The 19,085-nt window shown below is 40.3% G+C and overlaps 1 protein-coding gene across 19 annotated transcripts in view; it reads right to left on the bottom strand.

Moving 5' to 3' along the window:
• Positions 1-19,085, bottom strand: part of snap91a (synaptosome associated protein 91a) — a 187,351-nt gene that overhangs the window by 97,184 nt on the left and 71,082 nt on the right. For all 19 annotated transcript variants that reach the window (XM_080192666.1, XM_080192667.1, XM_080192664.1 and 16 more), the window contains one exon: positions 13,504-13,579. In XM_080192666.1, coding sequence (XP_080048792.1) covers positions 13,504-13,579 — 76 coding nt within the window. The remainder of the gene's footprint in view (positions 1-13,503; positions 13,580-19,085) is intronic.

Below are 19,085 nucleotides of genomic sequence, written 5' to 3'. Positions count from 1 at the left end.
CTGTCATCAAGGAGAAAATAACGAGGCATCTTGAGGGGAATTGCTTGACAGAGCAGACGCAGCACGGTTTCGTTAAGGGGAAGTCGTGTCTGACAAATTTACTGGAGCTCTATGAGGATGGGTCTAGGGTGGTGGATAGAGGAGAGCCGGTGGATGTGGTCTTTCTTGATTTTCAGAAGGCGTTTGACAAGGTACCTCACAAGAGGTTATTGCAGAAGGTCAGGGGACATGGAGTTGGGGGTAGGGTGTTAGCGTGGATAGAGGACTGGTTGTCAAATAGGAGGCAGAGTGGGGGTCAATGGGTGCTATTCGGATTGGCGGTTGGTGACTAGTGGAGTGCCCCAGGGGTCGGTGCTGGGGCCTCAGCTATTTACCATTTATATAGATGATCTGGAGGAGGGAACCGAGTGTATGGTGTCGAAATTTGCTGATGACACCAAGATTAGTGGAACAGCAAATTGTGCAGAGGGTGTGGAGAGTCTGAAGGAGGATCTAGATAGGCTGGGCGAATGGGCCAGGAACTGGCAAATGGAATTTAATGTTGGCAAATGTGAGGTTGTCCACTTTGGTAGGAATAATGGTAGGAAGGACTATTACCTACGTGGCGAAAAACTGCAGCATGCAACGGTGCAGAGGGACCTCGGGGTCCTTGTGCATGAGTCGCAAAAACCCAGCCTGCAGGTGCAGTAGGTGGTCAGGAAGGCGAATGGGATGCTGGCCTTCATAGCGAGGGGGGATTGAATATAAAAGCAGGGAGGTCTTGCTGCAGCTGTATAGGGCACTGGCGAGGCCGCAGCTGGACTACTGTGTGCAGTTTTGGTCGCTGCGCTTATTCAAGGATATTTTGGCCTTGGAGGGAGTGCAGAGGAGGTTTACTGGGCTGATTCCGGAGTTGAGGGGGTTGAACTATGAGGAGAGGCTGAATAAACTAGGCTTGTACTCGTTAGAGTTTAGAAGAATGAGGGGAGATCTCATTGAGACATATAAGATGATGAATGGGATGGATAGGATAGAGGTGGAAAGGCTCTTCCTGCTCAGAAAGGACAGTAGGACTAGAGGGCACAGCCTCAAGATAAGGGGGGTGCAGTTTAGAACGGAGTTGAGGAGGAACTTCTTCACTCAAAGGGTATTCTCTGCCTTGATGGAGGCTGCCTCGCTCAATATTTTTAAGACATGGGTTGATAGGTTTTTGATCGGCAAGGGGATTAAGGGTTATGGGGAGAGGGCGGGAATGTGGAACTGAGCCACGACAGATCAGCCATGATCTTATTGAATGGCGGGGCAGGCTCGAGGGGCTAGATGGCCTACTCCTGCTCCATGTTCTTATGTTATGTTCTTATGTCATCTGAACTTGAAACAACAGCTCTTTCCTCTCCTTAGAGGCTGCCAGACCTGCTGAGATTTTCCAGCATTTTCTTTTTTGATTACTGAAAGCTAACATGCAGGCGCAGCAAGTGTTATGAAGCGGAGGTTAATCCCCTTTACCTTGCTTTGTAATCTGGTTAAAAAAAAAGTGTTTGGTAAGATGTTGACTGCTCTTCATTAACAGAGGTTCATTAACAGAAAGACCTGACACTGTAAATAATTAACAAGTCATTTATTTAACCAACCGGGAACTTTAAATAAACAAGGAACATTTTAATTAAAGGATGGTTCGATTGAAATGCTGTTCAAATGAAGGACCATTCAGTACTAAAACAGTAATAACAGAATCTTAGTCACTCAAAAACTATATACAACCAGGTCTGATGACTTGGAAAAAAATTTGGAATTGTTTTGTAGTTGTCTGCTGTCCGTAAGTGCTAATTTGGCATTTTTCGCTGGATAAATGGTGAGTTCTCAAGACAACGCTGAAGCTGGCAGGAGTTAGGAACTAACTGTTTCATTGATCTAACTGCCCTAAACTGCTTCAGTTGCTCTGCCATGGCCTTGGCTCTAGAGATATTCCCAAGATGGCTGTTGTTCTGGCCTTTATGCTGATGATAACGCTGCAATGTTCTTACACCAGGATTGGTCCGAGATTGTCAACAATAGCAAATTCAAATCTGATAGGCTCTTAATAGGTGATCGTCTTTTTTTTAAAAAAATAGGCTATTAAAATGCAAAAGCCTGTCACCAAGGCAACCTTGATTCTTGGTTGCAAAACGAATGTTGCAACTTAGTCTGTGTGTACTCTGCATCCAAGTACTGAACTCAAAGCCAGCTTTTAAAAAGAGACCATGCACTGTTTTCTTTCCCTCTAGCATTTTTACAATTCTTTACAAAGATTTACAACTTTACAAACTAAACTTCACAACACAAGCAATTATGAAAGCAAATGACATGTTGGTCTTTATGGGAAGAGGGTTTCAGTATGATAAAGTCTTGCTACAACTGCCAAGAGCCTTGGTGAGACCGCACCTGGAACACTGTGTACAGTTTTAGTCATCTTGTCCAAAGAAAGATATACTTGCCATAGAGAAAGTGTGCAACAAAAGATATACCAAACTGATCCCTAGGAAGGTAGGATTGTCCTATGAGGACACTAGACTTATATTCTCTCAAGTTTAGAAGAATGAGGGGTGATCTCATTGAAGTAAACCAAATTCTTTCAGGACTTAACAGGGTAAATATAGGAAGGACATTTCCCTTGGCTAGGAGTGCCTAGAACCAGGGACAGAGTCTCAAAATGGGTAGGCCATTTAGGGTTGAGATGAGGAGAAATTTCTTCAGAGGCTAGTGAATCTTTGGAATTGTCTACTCTATGACCTGCGAAGACTCGGCAATTGCGTATATTCAATACGGAGATTGACATTTTAAGATATCAAGGGATATGGGGATAGTGCAGAGTGCAGGCAAATGGCATCAAGGAAGAAAACAAGCTGTGATCTAATTGAATGGCCTATTCCTCCTCCTATTTGCAAGATTTTCCATTTGCAATTCTTTAAAATTAATCTGTGGGACATGGGCATTGCTGGCTGGCCAGCACTTATTGCCCATGCTGAGTTTCCCCAGGGCAGTTGAAAGTCAACCACATTGTTGTCTAGAATCACATGTAGGCCAGATCAGGTGAAGATGACAGATTTTGTTCCCGAAAGGATATTAGTGAAGCAGATGAGTTTTTCTGACAATTGACAATGGTTTCATGGTCATGATGTAGATTTTTAATGGCAGATTTTGGAATTTTAATTCATCTGCAATGGCGGGAATCAAACCCGGGTCCCCAGAACATCAACTGATTTTCTGGATTAATAGTGTAGCGATAATACCACTTGGTCATTGCCTTGCCGTAGTATTGATGCTAGAAGCTTCTACTTGATAGCTCCATACTTGGATTGATCCATTATTTCTCATTGCAACCTTTCTACCTCTTCAATCACAACTAATTAATCTCTTTTGGACACGTTTGACACAAGGGTCCTCCAAACCACTAAACACAGCAAACTTCAGAACATTCAATTTCAATGTATATTCAGCTCAAACACGAATTCATTTCAAATCAAAAGAGTTTACACTCACTCTTATTGCTTGGCACATTAATCTTAACCTTAATTATACTGAAAAGAAATAGAAGTGGGAATAGGCCATCTGGCTATTGAGCCTGCTCTACCATTCAGCAAGATCGTGGCCAACCTTTGACCTCAGCAACACCTGCCAACACTACCTTTAAAACCCTTGATTTATTTAGTATTCAAAAATCTCTTTTCAAGTATTGAATCTACTCAATAACTGAACATCTACAGCTCTGTAGGGTAGATGATTCAAAATTATCCCCAGACTGTGACCTCCCCACCCCAGTGCAAGACCGTTCAGCCAGAGGAAATCTTCTCCCAAAATCTAGTCAGTCCCTCTTAAGAATTTTAAAATATAAAATTCCCTCTCATTCTTTTAATTCTAGGGAACATAAGCCCAATCTGCTGCATAGTAGAGCTATTCCCTTTCTGCAATAATCAAATTTAGTGAACCTTTGTTGCACTAGCTTTCTTTGATAAGACAACCGAACTATTAAATTGTAATCCAAATGTGGTCTCATCAGGAATTGATATAGTTGCAATTACACTTCACTCAAACTTCAACCTTTTTGTAATTAAGGTCAACATAACATTAAATTTTCCTAATTATTTGCTACACCCACTTGTGAACTGAGATTCCTACGAGCGCACACGTCCTTCTGAATACAAATATTTCTTTTACCATCAAGTTTTCTTGCTTTTCTATTTTTAACCAAGCGTATAACAATTTCTCCACATAACAATCCGTCATCCATGTACTTGCACATTCACTTAACGTCCATATCCTTTTGCAACCTGTTCACAATATTCTCAGTTTACTTTCCCACATAACTTTATATTATTTAGTATGTGAAGTCTGTAAGATCATTTTGTTTCAATACATGCTTGAAATTTAAAACTACCCAGTTAGTTGGTGATTAAACCCTGGAAGCTGGGAATAATGCTGGACTGATTCCTGTAGAAACAGCAATTCTACAGAGAACAGACAATTAAGCATTACTGTAGTATGGAATTTTTGGTCATATAAAAATGTTAATGGGCAGCTATCTTTTTGGTAGTTTAGAGGACTAATTGCCCAATAAATTGTTTGGTCAAAGTTGCTTTTGGTTTGTTACTAAAGATTTCAAGTTCTGTGATTTCTAATCATGCAATTCATTTTAGTCAGTGGAAATTCAATTTTTTAAAAAAGTCATCAGTCCCCAGCAATACTGTCAGCAAATTTGGACACATTACACCTGGTCTCCTCAGCTCCATTTCAAATGTAAAAAAAAAGGTCCAAACTTGGTATCGTTAACTAAAGTTTGCCATCCAGAAAATGAACCACTTATCATTTTTGGGTCAGTTAACCAATTCTCAATCCATTTTATTACTCCTATCCCATGAGTCCTAATTTTGTGCAATAACCTCTGGGGTGGCGTCTTATTGATTGCCCTTTAGCAATCTAAATACACTACATCCACCAATTCTCTTATCCACCTTGCCAGTTATAACCTGAAACAAACACGCCATTTCATGAATCACTGCTGATTCTATCCAATTGTATGATAATTTTCTAAGTGACCTTAATTCATCCCTGAAATCTACCATCCACAGCAGACTAATTGACCTCTAGTTTTGTTTGGGGAATTCCTCATTCTAGAATTTAAGAAATTCTGGAGGAGCATAATCAATCGCATCTCTGAAGCAACTTTGAAAACCCAAAGTGCTGATCATTAAGCCTAGGGATTTATTGGCTTCTAAACTCATTAATTTCTTCAGTACTTTTGATTTTCTAACACTACCTTCTTAATTTGAATTAGATCTTTGTTGCTCTCTACATCTGGAATGGTTGGTCTGCTCCATCATAGACAGATCATGTTAAATTAATTTCCCATTTCCTTATTCTCCAATATTATTTCTCATCCTGCCTCTAATGAATCCATATTTACTTTCTCCAATTTTTTTAAAAATACCTCTAGAAGCTTTAACAATCAGTTTTTGTGTTTCTTGCTAATTTACTCAGGTTCTCCCTTCTCTTTCCTTATCAATTTCTTCATTTTCCTTTGCAACATCATAAATCTCTCCTTTAATCTAATGCTATCTTGAATTTTGTTATCAGCTGAGGCTGAGACAAGGTCAGCTACAATCATATTGAATGATGGAGCAGGCTTCAGAGGCTGATTTGCCTACTCCTGCTTCTCGTTCTTATATGTTCTAAGAGAAAAGTAAAGTTAAAGTTAAATTATTAGTCACAAGGAAGGCTTACATTAACATTGCAATGAAATTACTGTGAAATTCCCCTAGTCACCACACTCTGACGCCTGTTCGGATCAATGCACCTAATCAGCACGTCTTTCAGGCTGTGGGAGGAAACCGGAGAACACGGAGGAAACTCACGTAGACTTGGGGAGAATGTGCAAACTCCACACAGACAGTGCCCCAAGCCAGGAATTGAACCCGGGTCCTTGGCGCTGAGAGGCAGCAGTGCTAATCACAGTGCTGCACACTATAAAAATGGGTACATTTGTTGTAAATAATGAATTAACTCCAAACATGTTTGCCATTCCTTATCTACAAGATATCTTCAATCTAATTTCTCAATCTACTTTAGTCATTTCATCTCTTTTACTGTACAATTTGCTTTGTTTGGATTTAAAACTCCACTTTTTTACTTAACTGAATTACTTGCAAACTCAATAGAAAATTTGATCACGCTTCTCTAAAGGCTCTTTTACTGCAAGGTTCTAAATTAATCTTGTCACACACATTCCCTTGTTGTTTCAAATATGCAAGAAAATTACAACACAGAAACAGGCTCTTCAACAGCCCCCCCCACACACACCTGCACCAACCATGCTGAACTAAAATCTCCTACCCTGCCAAGTACCATATCCCTCCATTCCCACCAGAGTCATGTAATTGTCAAGACGCCCGTTAAAAGTCACCATCATATTCTGCTTCCTTGATCTCCCCCAGCAGCGAGTTCCAGGCACCCACTACCCTCAAAAAAAAACTTGCCTCGTACACCTCCTTTAAACCTTGCCCCTCGCACCTTAAACCTATGTCTCCTAATAATTGACTCTTCTATCCTGGGAAAAAGCTTCCGACTATCCACTTTGTTCATGCCCCTCAATCTTGTAGATTTCTATTAAGTCACCCTCAACCTCCATCGTCTCAGGGAGAGCAAACCAAGTTTCTCCAACCTCTCCTCATAGCTAATGCCCTCCATACCAGGCAACAACCCGGTAAATCTTTTCTACACTCTCTCCAAAGCCTTGACATCCTTTTGTTAGTATGACAACCAGAATTGAACATTATATTCCAAGTGTGGCCTAAGATTCTATAAAGCCGCAACATGACTTGCCAATTTTTAAACTCAATGCTCCAGCCAATGAAGGAAAGTATACATGGCCACTTCCAATGAGTGACTTGTGTACCTGTACATCCAGATCCCTTTGCCTATCAATCCTCTTAAGGATTCTGCCACTCACTGTATATTTCCTATCTGCATTAGACCTTCCAAAATGCACTACCTCGTATTTGTCCCGATTAAATTCCATCTGCCATTTCTCCACCCAAGTCTCCAACCAATCTATATTCTGCTATATCCTTTATGGTCCTCATCACTATCCGCAAATCCACCAACCTTCATGTCGTCTGCAAACTTACTAATCAAACCAGTTACATTTTCCTCCAAGTCATTTATATATATTACAAACAGCAAAGGTCCCAGCATTGATCTCTGAGGGACGCCACTTGTCACAGCCCTCCACTCAAATGCACCCTTCCACTGCTATCCTCTGTCTTCTATGACTGAGTCAGTTCTAGATCATCTTTCCAGCTCACCTCTGATCCCATGCGACTTCACCTTCTTCACCAGTCTGCCACGAGGGACCTTGTCAAAGGCCTTACTGATGTCCATGTAGACAACATCCACTATCCTATCACTACTCAATCATCTTCACCACTTCCTCAAAAAACTCGATCAAGTTAGAGACACTTCCTCATAATAAAGATATCAAAACTATTTTGAATACAATCCTGAAATCTTCCACATTACTTTTGTCTCATGTATATTAAAGGTTCCTTTGTCTACTGTATTAGTCTTGTTACATGCACTCCTAATTCTTGTACCCGATTTATAGTTGCCACTACAGAGCTTTTAGACTACTGCCACTAGTCTTCTGCTATTGTTTCTTTGCTCCAAACTAATTCTATACCTTGATTTTCTAAGCTGAAGTCCTTTCTCTCCACCATCTTCATCTCTTCCTTTAGAGCTTCTCAACGACTTTTTCTACGGTAACAGTTACAAACCAAGCTTGATCATACTGCAAACATGCTTCTGTAATGCTTATTAGGTCAATTCCCTTTATTTCCAACTGCATAAATATCTCAGCTATTTAATTCATAAAGCCTTGAACAATATAGCATCTTTACTTTTAGGTTTCCTTCTAATTTCCCCCAACATCATAGTCACTAACGCTTAAGTTCTCTGAATCACTGTTTCTTTATACCCAAAACATTACTCTGTCCTACCCATCTTGGCATTTCCCTTACTGCTGAATCCCCTACTCATTTTAATACCCCATGTAAATTTATTTCTGCAACACCTTCACTGTACAGAAATAAGTTTTGAGTAAATTTTTTTGTCACTGCCCTGGACACACATTTTGTTAGACATTGCAAACGGCCCAGGTCTGAAACAATAGGGGTGGGGGTGGGGGCGGGGGTAGCTCTACTTCAAAATATGAGACAGGATTAAAAAAGATGACAAAAAAAGTCATGCAAAAACCAATATGCAATTTACTTAAAAGCAAAGATTTCCTGCAGAGAACCCCCATTTCATTCATGCAAGTTAAAATAATAGAAATTTACAAATTAATTCCAATCAATGCTAATGTTGCTAGAGATAGACAGATTTCAACACAAATACGAAAGCAAAATACTGGGATAATGGAAGTTTGAAATAATAATATAATGCTGGAAATTCAGGTCAAGTAACATCTGTGGCAAGAAACTGTTGACGTTTCAGATCAATGACCTTTCATCAGAACTAAAGATAGAAATGTCTTTAAGCCGGTGGACAGGGGCAGGAAGAACAATAGAGGAGGCAACGGGCTATCATTAGACCATTAATCCAGAAACTCAGCTAATGTTCTGGGGACCCAGGTTTGAATCCACTATGGCAGATGGTGGAATTTGAATTCAATAAAAAGTATTTATTATGAAGAATCCAGTGATGACAATGAAAGCATTGTTTAAGAGTCAGAAAATGCAACTGATTTACTAATATCCATTGGGGAAGGAAATCTGCCATCCTTACCTGTTCTGGACTACATGCAACTTCAGAGCCACAGCAATGTGGTTAACTCTCAACTGCCCTCGGGCAACTAGAGATGGGCAATAAATGCTGGCCAGCAATGCCCATGCCCCATGAATGAATAAAATCAAATTAATAGGAAAGGTCTGCGATAAGAGATCAGGAAAGATTAAATAACAAAAGATTTCACAATGCAACAGCCAAAGGCAGCAGCAATGGAAATATGAACGAAACAATGTTGATGTCCAAATGATGCATGAATTGCTACATAAAAAAATGATCTGAATGCAACAAAGGAATAAAGAGGTAAGACAAGGCCAATCCAGCAAAACAAAAAAAATTGCAAATTACAAGGTGGAAGCAAGAAGTTATGATCTAAAGTTGTTGAAGTTTGAATCCAGAAGGTTGTATAGTGTCATGGTGAAGGATAAAGACCCTGTTCCTCAAGCTTGCATTGAGATCCACTGGAACAATGTAGTAGGCCATGGACACAAATGTCACCATAAGTAATGTGGAGCATTAAAATGACAAGCAACTGCAAGCATGCAATCGTACTCAAGGACAGAGTGGAAATGTTCTGCAAAACTGTCACACAATCTGCATTTGGCTCCTCCAACATGGACAGCGAGTATGGTATATTAAATTCAAAAAGTACAAGCAAACCACTTTCATTTGGAAGGAGCATTTGGACCATGGACAGCAAGAAGGGAGGTGGTGAAAGCGCATGTGCTGCATCTCCTGTGCTTGCATGGAAAGGTGGTGTAGGGAATGCGAGTGGTGTTAATGTGACTGAAGTAGACTAGGAAACAGTCTAAATAGAATGTAAAGGGAAGATGTTTTTGCTAGTTGTATCATGCTGAATGGAAGCTGGGACAAGAAGCACTCAGGGAGTAAGGGGCGATAGCAAAAGGTGCATCAAATAGATTGGAGATGTTGGAGAGTTCTTGCCGGGTAGGAATACTCAGTTAAGAAAAAAGAAAGTGCTGGTGGAAGGATGCATCATCAGAACAGATGCAGTGAAGGTTAAGCCCTTACAGAAAGCCAGGTGGAGGAAGTGCAATTGAGTCAGTGGGAGCTGGTGGTTTAGTAATAAACATAAGATAACAACAGAAACAGAGGCAGAGAAATTGAAGGAGGGAAGAGTCAGATGGACCAGATGAAGGCAAGATAAGAGTAAAAAAATGGAAACTAAGTGAATTAAATCTTCCAGAGCTGGAGGCAGCACCAATAAAGTCAATGTACTGTTACAAATAGGAGGGTATTTAATTTTTTTAAAAAGCACTGAATTCTCCTCTTATCACCAGTCCATAAACAGAAGGGGTTTTTGATTTTCACATTTATATGGGGTGGTATATTTCCAAAACCCCTCAGTTTTGGTGTGATCCAATTCACTAAAAGCCCACAGCAAACCCGAATAGGGAGCAATTTATTTGCAAACAAACAGGAGAGGAGGGATGCAACATAGCGTCCTTTTCACCTATACGACAAAGTTGTGATGGGAAACAGAAATAGCAAAATGGCAAAATTTCTGGACCAGTCTTGAGATAGTTAATGTTTTAATCTTTAAGTTCAGAGGCTTCTGGATCCTTTTGTCCTCGCAGATGATGTCTCTATTGCCAATGGCCTGGCATTAGAAATGTAAAAGGCCTTGCGCCAAATCTGGGGGGTTAGCATCTCTTTGGCGATGAGGTTGCTGCTATTTTGCCAAAACTTTTGTGCAAGGCAGGGTGTGCCATGACTTCTGTCAGTTTAAGCCTTAGTCCAGCTTTTTAAAAAAATGATTTTAATATATAACCTATGAATACATAAATAGGGAAAAGTCTCAGCCCCTTGACAATACTGGAAAAAAATGGGATAAGGGAGACAACCCCCTCCCCCTGCCAGAGTAGGACAGCAATAATGCATGTTCACTATATTCCACAAAAGATAGGTATAACTGGGTACCCAAGCAACAACCTTTATTTGGAGGCTGTGAATGAAGCTGAAGGAGACAGATAGTCATTTATAAAGAAAATTGGTTAGGTACTTGAAGGAAATAAATCTGTAGGGCTACAATCAGAATGCATCTGAATGGATTTCTCTACCAAAAACTGGCATGGACTTGATTGGCCGAATGGTCTACTTCTGTGCTAGACTGACTGCTTTTTTAAAAAAAAGTGTAATCTGCCATACAAGGCCAACAGCTCCAGTCTTTGCCTCAATGGCAAATTGCATGATAGCATCATAATTTAAACTGAAAATAACTTCTGATGCAAACTAACTGGAGCTAATACAGGAATGTCCCCAATATTAGAAAAAACATTTCCTCTGAATAGGCAAGAATCATGAACTGACAAGCAGCATACAGATTACATCTGCAGCCATACTAGGGGAGGCAACGGCCAGTAATCTTATCACAACTATTAATCCAAAAACTCAGCTAATGTTCTGGAACCTGGGTTCAAATCCCACCTTTAAATTTGAATTCAATAAAAAAAATTTGGAATTAAGAATCTGCTGATGGCCATGAAACCATATCGGAAAAACCATCTGGTTCACTAATGTTCTTTAGGGAAGGAAATCTGCCATCCTTAGGCTCTGGCCTAAGGCATCAGAGCTCAAAGTGCACTGACTGTCAACTGCCATCTAAAATGGTCCAGCAAGCCACTCAGTTCAAGGGCAATTAATCCTGTCCCAGCCTGTGACACCCACATCTAACGAACGAATAAAACAAGTCATATAATTTTCATCTCAACTGCCTGAGACGATACACACTACATGGATATGTCATTAGACAACTGCAGAAAGACACTTGCGCTTTTTCGGAGCCGTGAGGTCATGTTGCAACTGTACAAAATTCTGGTGCGGCCGCACTTGGGAGTATTGCGTACAGTTCTGGTCGCTGCATTATAAGAAGGACGTGGAGGCATTGGAAAGGGTGCAGAGGTGGTTTACCAGGATGTTGCCTGGTATGGTGGGAAGGTCTTATGAGGAAAGGCTGAGGGACTTGAGGTTGTTTTTGTTAGAAAAAAAGGTTGAGAGGTGACCTAATTGAGGCATACAAGATGATCAGAGGGTTAGATAGGGTGGATAGTGAGAGCCTTTTTCCTTGGATGGTGATGGCTAACATGAGGGGACACAGCTTTAAATTAAGGGGTGGTAATTATAGGACGGATGTCAGAGGTAGGTTCTTTACTCAGAGGGTAGTAAGGGCATAGAATGCCCTGCCTGCAGCAGTTGTGGACTTGCCAACTTTAAGGGCATTCAAATGGTCAGTGGATAGGCATATGGATAACATTGGTTCCACTGGTCGGTGCAACATCGAGGGACGAAGGGCCTGTACTGCGCTGTTACTTTGTGTTTTCCCTTCTCTTTTATCTTTAACTGAGCACCGAGGCAGTGTCATGCAAAATACTGATACATAGCTCTTCACAATGGTGCAGGTCATCCTTTAGAACTCAATTAGTATCACTTTGGGTACACTTTTCTCTAGATGGCTTGTCATTGACTGGTAGAAGTCCAAGGGGCTTACAAACCTGGGGAGCTCAAGCCTAATAAGATCTATGTTTTTTAAGTTTATTTATTAGTGTCACAAGTAGGCTTACATCAACACTGGGAGAACATGCAGACTCCTCACAGACAGTAACCTAAACCCAGGTCCCTGGTGCTCCAAGACAACAGTGCTAACCATGTTCCTGTCTTATGCTCTTATTTTCCACCACAACTTTCCCCCAATCCTGGGAATTCAGGCAGGCAGCTGTGGGTTTTGACAGTTAACTTACTGAAGTAAGGGTACTTAGTCATCAGATTAGTGACCTTGTACGAATTAAGAAATACAAAATGATAGCATATTCTTCTGTATGTTTTATCATTGCTTTATTGAGAAATTACTAAGGGTGAAGTCTAACTACAAAACAAAAACCAAGCTGAAACAATATAGACACAATCAGGCACGGCAGGTAGATTGGTTAGGTGGCCTGGAAGGGTGGGATTTCAAAGGCTAACAGAGATCCAAGGTTCCCCCCTAAGGCATGAAGAAGTCCTCGAGTTCATTGTGAAACCCTTGCTGGGCCTCTTCTGGATCATGGATTGATCTGTTGGGGAAGTAATCATTGGTCTGCACTCAGGCCCTTCAACTGAACCCACAAAATGGATCCCAGTGACTACTGGAATCAGTTTGCATTTTAATTACTACAACTTCAGATAGTGCTCCATCTGCCAGTTTAAACAATGGCAGGAAGACAGCAGATCCAAAGGAACTGTGTGACTGGACTTATTTTATCAGTCATCCCATCAAATTTCCACCAGGCAAAGGCAATTCAAATCAGAACCAGCTGATATTTTGGAACTGAAGAAGTAAACAGATATCATGTCTTAGAATCTCACTCTAAAGTGGCATGGGGCTCAAAGCATACTTGAAGAAATTAATAGCTTCTACCATGAGGGTAGATCCCAGTTATTCATAATTTGGTACAGGCGGATATAAATCTGGCTTTTGCTTCTATGGAAACAGAAAGTAAACAATATTTCAAAATCCTCAAGCAGTCTAAACATTTTCAAATTAATTTCACAACAGTGCAAGTCCTAATATGTTAAGGAATTCAAATCTGTACTTACAAAAATATTAAACACACAATATCAACAAGGGATGCTTATCTCACTCTTTATTCAAAGATTTCCCAAGTATTAACATTAAGATTAGCAGTTTTGATCAAATACAAAGTGATTTCTTACCATGTGTTCCGCTTTTATCCAAAAAATTGCTGAGGTTGAACAAAGTATTTCTAGATGCCAGATATTGAATAAATCTCTGAAAAATATATAAAATTGTATATAATAATGCATTTGAATGAAAGTAAATGTTAAGATATTACATGCATATAGAATAAAAATCTTTCAATAACTGGACATTTAGTGCAGCTGAGGTTTGGCAACTTTTCATTTTGATTTTCAAGTTCAAGTAATTTTTGTTACATTTAGTAAATGGTAAACTGGCAACAACATACATCAACACTGACTTCACTGTGTTTAAGAATATTTTGATTTTATATTTCTTCCCTGGTTCTTTCTACTTGGGACTCTATTTATTCATCTGAACACAACCTGACCAAGACTCTTCCTTTTAAGAGTTGCTAGCCCTTTCTATTTGTTAATCATTGATCTCAAATTTTTAAATTGAATAACATCTTGTACCAACTTTTTTTGGATGGTTCTTTTATTTATGCTGAGCATTATAAATCTACATATTATCTATGTTAATAAACAAAGCAGACTTTCCAAGTCAATGCTGAAAAATCCCTTTATGAAATATACTCCCACAAAATATAAGGCCACATTCTGAGCTAAGATCCAAGAGTCTACTTTAAGTTTTTTAAATTACGAAAGAAAACAAAAGTAGAAAATCTCAGCAGGTCTGACAGCATCTGTGGAGAGAGAATAGAGTCAACGTTGAGTCTGGATGACAGTCATCCACACCCGAAACACGGGCTCTATTCACTCTCCACAGTACCTCAGTTTTTCAAGGGATACAACTTCTTCCAGTTGAACACAGAAGGCCAATTATCTTTGGCCTTTATCAATAATTCCATGCACTTTCAGCCAAAGAGTAGGCCATTCAGCCCCTCAAGCTTGTTCCATCATCATCTAATTAGGTCTAATACCCTTAGCTAACAATGTCACTTGTTTAGAAATTTTCAATTGACCTAGCCTCACCAGCTTTCAGGGGAGTGGGAGGAGACAGAGTTCTAGATTCACACTACATTTTGTGACAAAATACTTTCCATCATGATCTCTGATCAGCTAGTTTTACTTTTAAGGTCATATCTCTCGTTCTGGACTGGCCAGCAGAGGATATAGCTTCCCTTTCCATTTAAACTAACAAATTAATTTGGAACCACCTCAATTTGATTACCCCTCAATTGACATTGAAAGGGGCCAACACTATGCAACCTGTACTCAATTTAACCCTTTTTGCTGGATATCATTCTGATAAATCCATAGTGCATCATCTTCAAGACATCGTTCAAGCTATTGTCCTCAGAACTGAATACAGTACTTCACGTGGGTTCTAGCCAGGGCTCTGTAGCATTGAGGTCATTTTTATTCCTTTGGATTCCAGCACTCTTGAAATAAAGGCAAACAATCCATTAGCCAATTTAGTTACTTGTTTGCAAGTGCCCAAAAACTTTTCATGGTGTGTGTTCTAGGTCCCCATTTTCTGCCCATACATTAGTCAGTTTCTTAACATTAAAAAGCACAGATTTATCTTTCTTCAGACCAAGCTGGAAGATTTCATACTTCCTACATAGAATTCCATCTGACACTTTGCCTACTCATTTAACTCAGTGTCCTTTAACAACTTTTACAGTATTGGCATGCTACTGAATTTATTATTGATTGTCATAGCTTTCTAATTCTTCATCCAATACTTTAACTGAAAAATGTGGCCCCAGTAGACTTCTTGGGGAGTTTGAGTACGTACTGTTTTCTTTATTCTTTTACTTAAAAAATCTGTGGAATTGTAGACGGCCTGCATGGGGAACTGGTAAACAGTCCCTTATGTAGGAGGCCATATAAAGAGTATCCGAAAATGCTCCATTAAACATTAGTTAACCCCTTACTCAGAAAATTGAACCAGGTTTGCCACACATTACTAACTCTTTACAAAAAAAAATTTTCTGGTTTTCTGATAAGCTTGTGTTTGTCTAAATGCTCAAAAGTGTTCCCAACAGTTTTAATAATTTCTGCACAACTGAAATCCTTATAGGCCAATGATTTTCTAGTTCATCCTTCTTCCCTCCTGAAATAGTGGAATGAGATCAGAATTACAAAAAAATCAAAGAGCCTTAGCACACCAGTGAAATTGGCTTCGGAGCGATCCACTGTCCACCCCTTTGCTGAGGCTCCCCGCGCCCTTGCACAAACCAAGTCAGTATGTTTACAGCCCCCCCCCCCCTCAACCACCCTGTCATAGCCCCACCCCATTGAGGCCACATTCCCTTGGTACTGCCCCTGGTACTTATGGTGCCCAATTGGTCACAGCTCCCAGCCGCTGAGGGGTTTGAATGGCCTTTGATTCCCACCGGCATGGCATTGGCACCTGGTTTCCACTACTGCAGAGTAGCAGCGATTCTGGCTGGTGTGACAACTTGCTGGCGAGGGGAGAAGTATCTGGGAGGGCAGAAGCAGTCATTCCAACTTGTTAAATCATATATAAATGAAGTAAATCCTACAGGGCACAAAGTTGTTTGAGTCTTGGCCTCATGCTCTATCTTTTTGGGTCACCACACAGCCGGTAAAATCGTGTCCAACATAGATATTTAATTTAGAAACACTAGCCACGAATGTCCAGGCCCATTCATTATGGGTGGAAATTCCATTATGGCTAACTCTTGTGAGAAGGCCTTAATAGGATGCCTGCCAGGGAGATCACAATGAGTTATTTCCTCCCCAGTGACATAACTGATTACCATCAATTTGCATGGATTTGAATATGTCTAATGGCATAACACCATGCTTTTCTTTGAATAGGGTGCACCAATCTCGGTGGTGCCAGCCTTGCAGGCATCATTAGGACACACAAACACTGTCAAAAATAAAAAAAGTGTCTGTGCCGAAGTGTCAGGTGACAAGAAAAACAAGGTGTTCTCAGGAGAAACAGGCTGATTTTCAGTTGGAACATGTTGCTTACATTTTTGGGGAAATTCTGCCTACTTTATGTTTCTAAACTGTAGAATTTAACTGCACCTTATTTAATGCTGTCACTTTTCAACTTTTTCTACATATTGCAGATTATGTTAGTAGAATCTCATAAGAGAGATCTCAGCAGTCATTGTATGTCCTGCTGTGAATCCATCTGTTTCTTGATATTATCCAGCTATTATAATATGCAGTGTTGCAGAATTAAAAAGGAAATGTGGAGTATTAACTATTATTTTGCTCTTTGAAAATACTCCAACTATACCTTTTTGTAAATAAAATGTGAATACAAGCTATAACTCTAACATTTGCTGTTCCCATAAAATAATAGCATACTCCAGCCTGAACACACAATATGATAATTACCCATCTTGCTTTCAACCATCTGTATTCTCTAACAAAATTACACTTTGGGTCTGAAGGGATGTGTAATCCAACAGAAGCATGGATGAAGTGACCAGTAAATGTCACTCATAATAGGCAATACCAAAAAAGTTGTTCATGCAATTAAAAACATAATTGATTGCTTCCCATTAATGGTCACTGACTGCTTTGATGCACACGGGGAAAAAAATGGTTAGGAGCTTCCGCAAGACCGATGCATAAAGGCAGAACTAGAATTTTTAAAAATGGAGGCATGAAATTTATCAGGACAATCAAGCACTACTGCCTCAGTGCTGGGGACCGGGATTAATTCTGGTCTCGAGTCACAGTCTGTGTGGAGTCTGCACGTTCTCCCCATATCTGCATGGATTTCCTCTGGGTGTGAAAACCTCCACTTTTAAACCTCAAATAGACCATTGTCTGCAGCAAACCACCCAGCCTTCAGGAGAATAATGACCATGACACCACACAACCTTGCCACAGCAACCTCTGCAAGACATGCCAGATCATCGACATGGATGCCACCATCTCATGTAAGAACACCACCCACCAGGTACATGGTACATTCACTTGCAACTTGGCCAACATTGTCTACCCAATATCTGAAAGGATGTCCTGAGGCATGGTACATTGGGGAGATCGTGCAGATGCTACGACAACAGATGAACGAACACTGCTCGACAATCACCAGACAAGTGTTCTCTTCCAGTTGGGGAACACTTGAGCGGTCACGGGCATTCGGCCTCTGATCTTCAGGTAAGCATTCTCCATGGTGGCCTCCACAACACAAAACAGCGTAGAGTTGCTGAGCAGAGACTGATTGTCAAGTTACGCGCATGAGGACAGCCTTGACCAGGATATTGGGTTCACGTCACACTATCTGTAACCTCCACGACTTGCCTGGGCTTGCAAAAATCTCACTAACTGTCCTGGCTGGAGACAGTACATATCTCTAACTTGTGCTTAAACCTCTCTCCATTCACATTGTCTATACCTTTAAGACTTGATTATCTGTAAAGACTCACATTCCAGCCATTATTTTGTAATTTGAGTTTGTGTCTTTATACGCCTGTTTGTGCACACAACTCCCACTCACCTGATGAAGGAGCAGCACTTCGAAAGTTTGTGGCTCTTGCTACCGAATAAACCAGTTGGACTTTAACCTGGAGTTGACAGATGTCTCACTGTGCTTACCCCAGTGCAATGCTGGCATTTCCACATCATTGTGGGTTAACCCACAGCAGCTGAACTGCAGCGATTCAAGGCAGCTGCTCACCACCACCTTTTCAAGGGCAACTAGGGATAGGCAATAAATGCTGGCCAGCCAGCAACACCCATGTCCCATGAATGAATAATAAAAAAGCTCAACTCTATCATCTCCCATATACCATGACTTGAATGGTTTCCAATGTCGTAGCATCTGGGACACCCCATTTACTCTTGGACGGTTTCATCTGTTTCCAAACGTACCAGTGATCATTATATTGTTGACTGCTTCACTTTATGTTCGAAAATTTTTACCACCTTTCTCAAGTGGACATTAAAAATCCCTTGCCATTATTTTGTGGAGTCCTCTATATCCTTCCCAACATTTCTCCCCCAACCACTGCAAGAATAAATGAGTCAAACTGCTGTTCGGAAGATCTTACTGCGCAAGTCATTTGCCTGGAATGTTGCTTTTAAACTGAAGGATCAGTTTGGGATACAGATCAACCACCCCCTACTCCACAATCTCTCCATTTCAAAAAAAAGGGAGAAACTTCTATTTAAGCTATAAAGCCTCAGAGTGCAAAGAACACAGGTGTTTAAAGCCACTGTAGCTTACCTGCAAAAGCAACAGCTGATTAAATCGGAAGTTGTTACATGCCATTTTTATGCAACACAACAGATTAGAAAGTCTAATTGATTACATGCACAGTGAAGGTTCAGGAACCGCTTCGCCTCATTAAGCTAAAATTTTAGTTATTTGGATTTAAAATTTCAACCTGAACACTGGAAAGGATTTATTACCAACTAGTACAACCAGAGAAGGGACTTCAATTTTAAATTCAACTTTCCCCTCAAATTCTTGGACTATTTACCCCTTCAAAGCAGTTCCCTATTGAAATTCTTGACCAATGACTTTTCCTTTTCCAAAGATTATTACTCCCTCTAAAGAAAAACCCACAATTAATCAGTGCTGTCTCCTAATACGTCCCATCTCAGTCCTCCCTTTCCCCTCAACTCTGCAGTTC

This window comes from Carcharhinus amblyrhynchos, chromosome 7, assembly GCF_965287045.1.
Source record: "Carcharhinus amblyrhynchos chromosome 7, sCarAmb.v2.hapA, whole genome shotgun sequence".
In the NCBI taxonomy this organism is placed as follows: domain Eukaryota; kingdom Metazoa; phylum Chordata; class Chondrichthyes; order Carcharhiniformes; family Carcharhinidae; genus Carcharhinus; species Carcharhinus amblyrhynchos.
Note: the sequence above shows the minus strand (reverse complement) of the source record. Positions and strands in the feature narration are given on the sequence as shown.